At 45.1% G+C, this 7,500-nt stretch overlaps 1 protein-coding gene across 3 annotated transcripts in view; it reads left to right on the forward strand.

Annotated features, from left to right (window-relative positions):
- The window catches only part of fars2 (phenylalanyl-tRNA synthetase 2, mitochondrial), a 107,532-nt gene that overhangs the window by 24,063 nt on the left and 75,969 nt on the right, over positions 1 to 7,500 (forward strand). For 2 of the 3 annotated variants that reach the window (XM_041961001.1, XM_041961000.1), the window contains exons 3-6: positions 3,747 to 4,084; positions 5,737 to 5,823; positions 5,920 to 5,979; positions 7,266 to 7,434. In XM_041961001.1, the coding sequence (XP_041816935.1) occupies positions 3,765 to 4,084; positions 5,737 to 5,823; positions 5,920 to 5,979; positions 7,266 to 7,434 (636 nt within the window). In that variant the 5' untranslated portion in view covers positions 3,747 to 3,764. The remainder of the gene's footprint in view (positions 1 to 3,746; positions 4,085 to 5,736; positions 5,824 to 5,919; positions 5,980 to 7,265; positions 7,435 to 7,500) is intronic. The other variant, XM_041961002.1, reaches the window with a different exon arrangement.

Below are 7,500 nucleotides of genomic sequence, written 5' to 3' on the forward strand. Positions count from 1 at the left end.
TTGCTAGTGCGTTTAGCATTGGGTGTGGCTTTCAGGGCTATTTAACGTTAGCTATGCTACGTCAACAGCAACACCACAGGTTAATCACACCTGTCCATCAAATGCAGTTTCAAATGTGACTGCAGCTGACAATGGTTTTAATTAAAGTGCTGATTATTTTCACTTTAATCGTTTCATAGACGAGAAGTCGAGCAAATGCTAAAAGTTGGAAAAGTTTCCTCGTCAGTGCGGCTGTGGGTTCGAGGTCTAAACCCTCCGGAGGAGTAAAGCCAGCAGCTTCCTGTGGTCGCGGCTCTGTCATCAGACGTTAAAGACGACGTGAGCGGAGACGTTTGAAGAGTTTCACCCATAAACAGCCAAACAGCAGCAACGCGCCCACCAGACTCATTAAAGCTTCATCCAATCAAATATTTTCATTTCCTGTGTTTTAAAAGTCTGTGTGATCCTGATTTCCTTCAACCCCGCCTGACCTCTGACCTTTGAACTGCCCGACATAGAATTCAAAAGAAGAAATCACTCTGTAGCCTGTTTTTATTAAAGCTGTGAGAGATGTAATGACTGAAAACAAACTACATACAATTAAACCCAAAAGATAAACCAGCACAAAACGACCAGATTTTACCGTTAAAACCGAAAATCAACTCAGGACAAGAGACTCTCACTGAAGCTGGAAACAGTTCAGTGTTCCCTTTCACACCTGGAGCATGACATCATCAGATATGTATTGATTACAGCTCCACATCTGATCATGACGACACGTCTGATGGATCTACTGAGATCAGTAGAATGGTTTTCCGTCTCCTGGTAGTTTGATGCGTGATGTGTTTTAGACGTTTTGCTGTTTGTTGTCTTTGTGAAAAGTCCAAATGAAACAGCAGCGTATGTCGTTGCCATGGTGATGTTGTGGACAGAACTGGTGGAAATTCGTGATGCGACGCCGTTCTGCTCGAGGTCTGGTGCTTCCCTGCTTTGGCTCGAGGTCAGGTCAGGTTTTCACACTCGGTCGTCTCTCGCTGTTTAAATCTGCTCAGCGTGTGCGTGTTTACTGTACACGTGCGTCCGTGTGCGTAGGCGTCCATATGTGAATGTGCGGTGGCGTTTGGCGCCATGGGAACAGACATATGGTGACGATCACGATGGGAAAGTCAGTCCAGAAGAGATGAAAAGAGGAGACGTGAAACCGAGCTGGAGACATTTGAGTGACAGTACGTCAAAGATGAGGCAGGTTTTATTTCCTGTGAAGTCGACACGACACACGACACAGCAGGATCACGTACACCCACCGCAGGTCCAGCTATATATTTCCTGCAAATGTCACATGACCTTTAGTCATCATGTAAGATGAAGGGCTCCTCCACCCTTTCAGACCCTCAGACTCGACTCGGGTCCACAGAGAGTCTGTCACTGCAGCGTGAGGCGGCTCGGTGACCAAATCGTTATTAATCGTGATCAACAGACTTTGAGGTTTTTTTCACATCTTGATAAGAAATGAAATGTTCAGACGATCAACGGACCAAAGAAAAAAATGACAAAGCTTCACTCGTTCCAGCTTTTCAATGAATATCTTCGAGTGTTGGACTGTTACAAGCCACTGGAAGGTGTCGGTCTCTGGGAACATTTTGACACATGAAATACAGTCAGCAAGAAAACATCATGAAATATTTATTCAAAGACCTTTCTCTTTGCTCGGCAATGGAAAAATTGTTGTTTGCTGCAAAGTGGAAACATGGAGTTAGTTTACCACTTAGACTTGAACTGTCACCATGAACAGATTTGAAGTTATTCACATATAATAAGAATGTAAGTGGGCTCAGCACGCTCCCCTGTGGGACTCCACACGTCAGAGGTCGACTTCTGCTTTAATGGCCTTGAAAAGCTGAACTGAAATCGATGAATATGAAGAAACACTGATGTGAAGCGTATCATTGTTATGATGTTAGTGTGTGTGTGTGGGGGGGGGTCTTTGCTTCAGGTGAGGTGGTCTGCCTCCACTGGAAAACACTGTGTGAACCCATCAGCGCCCTGCAGAGGACGTCTTTCCTTGTGCTCTTTATTTGACCTTTCCTTTAGTGCCTGTCTTTGGACAAGTAATGAACTTTGTACACAAGACAAATTAATTAATGGCCGAGCTGTCGCGACCTTTACTGAACAGATTAATACTTTTCAGAGGAAGGTTTTTTTTGATTTCACAGCTTTTTTCCACAGAAAATCCTCAGATATTTATTCAGTCAGTCCAACTGTTTCGTACGGTGGGGTGTGACGATCGCTGCCGCCTGTGGGGGGCAGTAATGGTGCTTTTACTGCTACGTCATCTCAAAATTATGCCTCCACATACTTTACTTCTTTGTTCCTGGAAAAGTCAAAATGACCTTCAGATGTCCCTTTACCGAAGAACCAGTGTGTGTGTGTGTGTGTGTGTGTGTGTGTGTGTGTGTGTGTGTGTGTGTGTGTGTGACCTCAGCGCTGCCCTGTCCAGCCAGTCCAGTATAATATGACACCAGCAGCAGAGCAGAGGTAAAAGCTTCATGGATTTAGGAACAATAACCCATTTTGCTGCAATGCCACTGCAATGCAACACCCTTTGTCTTATTCGGGGATGCTCCCCAAGTGTGTGTGTGTGTGCGTGTGTGTGTGTGTGTGTGTGTGTGGGAATGGACAAATATTTGAGGAGGACAGATTAAAAGGAGGTTGTCTCGTCTGCTGTCAGAGGTTGAATGATGGAAAGAAGGAAATGAACAGAGAAACAGAAACAGCTGATTCTGCTCACTTTGTTATTTTTGAGTTTTGTCCATTACTGCAATTACAAAGTAATTATCAAAGTGTGTGTGTGTGTGTGTGTGTGTGTGTGTTTTTATTAGCCTCGTCTCATCTGTCCTCCACTGAGAAGCTGGTGTGTTTGGCTTACGATCGGCTGTGATTCACGTCCTGCTCACTTCCCTCTCTGAAGCCTGCTCGACACTTAAAACTGCCCGACACCAAACGGTCTGATGAGCGCTGTTAGAGACGTGCAGGTGAAGGCGGAGACCAAACCAGAGCTAAAAGGACAATGAATGCTGCACTCAGGCAGAGACAAGCTGGACTCCAGTGGGAAGATCATGGAGTTCTGCAGGAAGAGGCAGCTGTTTGAGATGTTAGCCACAGCGGCTTCATGCAGTGATGATAAGGAGTTCTGCAGCCCCCTGGTGGCCAAAAAAGGACTTGGTGCATTTTTAAGTCCCTCTTCCAATTCAGAGAATATATTGATAGATGCTGCTACATGCCTGTTGCATGCCAGTTTGCTTGCAAACAGGAAGCTTGAGAAGTTTCCTTCCTGCTGGAAGCTTCATCAAACATGTTGTCCAGCTCAACTACATTAAGCTAAAGGGGGACGTCAGGTCAGCCGTGACACAGCCTGCATAACGCATGATAAGCATGTGCTGGAGTGCTAATGTCATCAGCACAGTTAAACTCATTCTGATGGTTCGAACAGAATCCCTGCAGTACTCCGCCTGCTGGTCTCATGCTCCATCTTATCCTCACTCGGGAACAAGACCCCTTCACTTTGTCGCCAACATGCTCCCAAACTGGAGTGCACCAAGCCCTGGGAGCTGAAAAACGACAGCGAGACTTACGAACAATAAATATGCGACAAAGCAGACGTGTGAAAGTTCTGAAAGTTTTCTGCATGATTCGTTTTCTTCTTTTTACTTTTCTTCGTGTGTTTCTAACACGCAGCGACACGCTAACGTTATCTCATGTCTTTGCAGCTACATGGACCAATCGTCATGAGAGTCCGGAACAAACCCCTCTCCCTGCTCCTCCCCCTCCTGCAGTCCCCGCCCCTCCTTCTGCGCCATCGCCGCTTCCTGTCATCGCTCTTAGCCAATGGCAGCGCAGCATCATGCAGACGCTTCAGCACAGATGGCCCCGCCCCTCAGCCTGTAGTTGGTCAGGACTCGTTGGAGGTGTTGGGACACTCCTACCCGCGGGACGACTTCACCAACGTCACGTCGAAGATCTTGGCCAAGGTCGGCCGCAACCTCCACAACCAATCCCATCATCCTCTGTGGCTGATCAAGGAACGAATCAAAGCTCACTTCTACAGGTAGGAATTTTCAAACTATGACCAGAGAGCTGAGACCTGACAAACATTTGTTCCTCCTACTCTGCCGCATTTTTGATGAAGGCAGAGAGTGAGAACAGTAATTCTGTAGCTCTTCAAACTGAGCTGAGGGGTAGCATTGGTTCTGAAAACTTTATTTATAAATGCTTTGGAACCATTAACAGACGGGCCTAAAGAAGAAACTAATCCAATACAAAAAAAGCACGATATCTGCACAACTATTGGCCAAATTTACATAATCCCAAGTGGGTGAGGCCTCGTGCTAATATTTTAATTGACCTCACGATCCTCCTTAACTGTAATCAAGTCAAAATTAGAATAAAAAAACAGGTTGTCAGTCAAGCCACCACATGAAGTAGTCTGCTTCAGCTCAGTCAGAAGTTATGGATGTTAGCATGCTAACATGCTAAACTGAGATGGTGAACACGGTAAACATTGCGTCTCCTAAACATCGGGCGAGTTAGCATTGCCATTGTTAGCATGCTAGAGTTAGCATTTAGCTCCAGGCACCGCCGTGTCCGAGCGTGGCTGCAGGCTGCCTCAAGTACAAATGTTCTTTTGTTGTGAAATTCTAACTTTATATGTGAATCTTCACACTTCAGGTGTGAATGTTCACACGACTCCGTGATTTACTGTCCTCTGTGTGTGTGTGTGTGTGTGTGTCCTGCTCACTGTCCAGCACATCTCAGCTTGTCTTCATATCTTCCACATCCGGATAAAAGCAGTTCATCCTGAAAATGAGCTGCTCTTTTATTTCCACGTGTCGTGAATATATTTGTGTTGTTTCTTTATTTTCGGGGCACAAACTGCTGACTGAGTCTCCGCAGCCTCTGCGTGTCTTCGGGGACGAGTGTAAAAGTTTGCTGTGAATATCGTGAAGCCGCTGCTTGTATTCCACGCTGGCCGTAAAAAGCCAACACACAGCAGTGAGCGCATTAATACTGCATCAGTGAGTCATTAAGAAGTCACAGAGTGTGTTGTCTGCCAGTGTTTTATGACTCTGCCATTTCACAGGTCATGACCTTTACTCTTTAGAAAAGCCTGTACGCTCTGATAGCAGCGGGACAGCAGACTCCGAGGACACCTGAGGGCTGCTGGGTGATTTTCAAACAAGAACGTTCATTGATGCTGCGTTTGTTGAGTTTTACTCGCTTCTTCTGCTTCTTTTCAAAATGATTTTAATGAGACTTGAATAAAATGATTTTATCAAGAGTAATCGTACAAGTAGTAACTTAACCTTTGCTCTGCTGCACTTCTTTTAAAATGCTTTATTTTAACTTGATTTTATACGTTCTATGTGTCTATTTCTTACTTTATTATTATTATTCAGTGGTTTTATTTTCCATCTGATGTTAAGCACTGTCTTTAATCTATTTTCAGTTTTATTCTGTGTTATTTTTGCTCTTATTATCTCTTTTCACATGATTTTCTGTCTGTTGATGAGAAGCACTTGGTTCGTTTGAGCTGCGTTTGCTGTAAAAATAAAGTTTTTATTGTGGATGTTGTGATTGATGTTTCCTCACAGAGCAGATCGGCGTGTTTTCAGGCTCTCTGTGAAGCTGTCGGTGTCTGTTTGTCTGTATCAGCTTCGCTGCAGCTCTGCTCATTGGTCGCCTCTCTCCGTCCCTCCACAGCGCCTACATCGGTCGCTGGGGAAACCCGCTCTTCTCTGTGCACGATAACCTGAGCCCGGTGGTGACCGTGGAGCAGAACTTCGACAGGTCGGCAGCTTCATCACCCGACTGAGCGGAGAAACACAATAAAACCAACAAATGCTCAAGTGAGAAAACTGAATCTGTTTTCTGATTGATTGACAGCTTGCTGATCCCGCCCGGCCACCCCAGCAGGAAGCGAGGAGACAACTACTACCTGAACAGGTGAGCGACGCTGCTCGCCACCCGCACTGGTTGTAGCTGGTTGTAGTTGTGCTGGAAGAATTGATGGCTTACAGCAGTATTATCAGCTTCATGCGGTAGAAGTATAGCAGTATTGTCAGCTTCCTGCAGTAGAAGTACAGCAGTATTGTCAGCTTCGTACAGTAAAAGTACAGCAGTATTGTCAGCTTCCTTCATGCAGTAGAAGTACAGCAGTATTGTCAGCTTCCTGCAGTAGAAGTACAGCAGTATTGTCAGCTTCATACAGTAAAAGTACAGCAGTATTGTCAGCTTCCTGCAGTAAAAGTACAGCAGTATTGTCAGCTTCATGCAGTAAAAGTACAGCAGTATTGTCAGCTTCATACAGTAAAAGTACAGCAGTATTATCAGCTTCATGCAGTAGAAGTACAGCAGTATTGTCAGCTTCCTGCAGTAGAAGTACAGCAGTATTGTCAGCTTCATACAGTAAAAGTACAGCAGTATTGTCAGCTTCCTTCATGCAGTAGAAGTACAGCAGTATTGTCAGCTTCCTGCAGTAGAAGTACAGCAGTATTGTCAGCTTCATACAGTAAAAGTACAGCAGTATTGTCAGCTTCCTGCAGTAAAAGTACAGCAGTATTGTCAGCTTCATGCAGTAAAAGTACAGCAGTATTGTCAGCTTCATACAGTAGAAGTACAGCAGTATTGTCAGCTTCATACAGTAGAAGTACAGCAGTATTGTCAGCTTCCTGCAGTAAAAGTACAGCAGTATTGTCAGCTTCATACAGTAGAAGTACAGCAGTATTGTCAGCTTCCTGCAGTAAAAGTACAGCAGTATTGTCAGCTTCATGCAATAAAAGTACAGCAGTATTATCAGCTTCGTGCAGTAAAAGTACAGCAGTATTGTCAGCTTCATACAGTAAAAGTACAGCAGTATTATCAGCTTCATGCAGTAGAAGTACAGCAGTATTGTCAGCTTCATGCAGTAGAAGTACAGCAGTATTGTCAGCTTCCTGCAGTAGAAGTACAGCAGTATTGTCAGCTTCATACAGTAGAAGTACAGCAGTATTGTCAGCTTCATACAGTAGAAGTACAGCAGTATTGTCAGCTTCCTGCAGTAAAAGTACAGCAGTATTGTCAGCTTCATACAGTAGAAGTACAGCAGTATTGTCAGCTTCCTGCAGTAAAAGTACAGCAGTATTGTCAGCTTCCTGCAGTAAAAGTACAGCAGTATTGTCAGCTTCATGCAATAAAAGTACAGCAGTATTATCAACCTGCTGATCAACGTGTGTTTGTGTTTTGACGAGCAGCAGAACGATGCTCCGCGGCCACACCTCCGCCCACCAGATGGAGCTAGTGAGGTCCGGCCTGGACGCCTTCTTATTGGCCGGAGACGTTTACAGGCGGGACGAGATCGACTCCAGCCACTACCCGGTCTTCCACCAGATGGAGGGGGTCCGGCTCTTCTCCAACCACGAGGTTTGAAACCCAAAAAGACGCTTCCCGTCCTCACAGTCACATGTTAGCTATGTTCAGGTGTGAGGT

Source organism: Chelmon rostratus, chromosome 20 (genome assembly GCF_017976325.1).
Source record: "Chelmon rostratus isolate fCheRos1 chromosome 20, fCheRos1.pri, whole genome shotgun sequence".
Classification (NCBI taxonomy): Eukaryota; Metazoa; Chordata; class Actinopteri; order Chaetodontiformes; family Chaetodontidae; genus Chelmon; species Chelmon rostratus.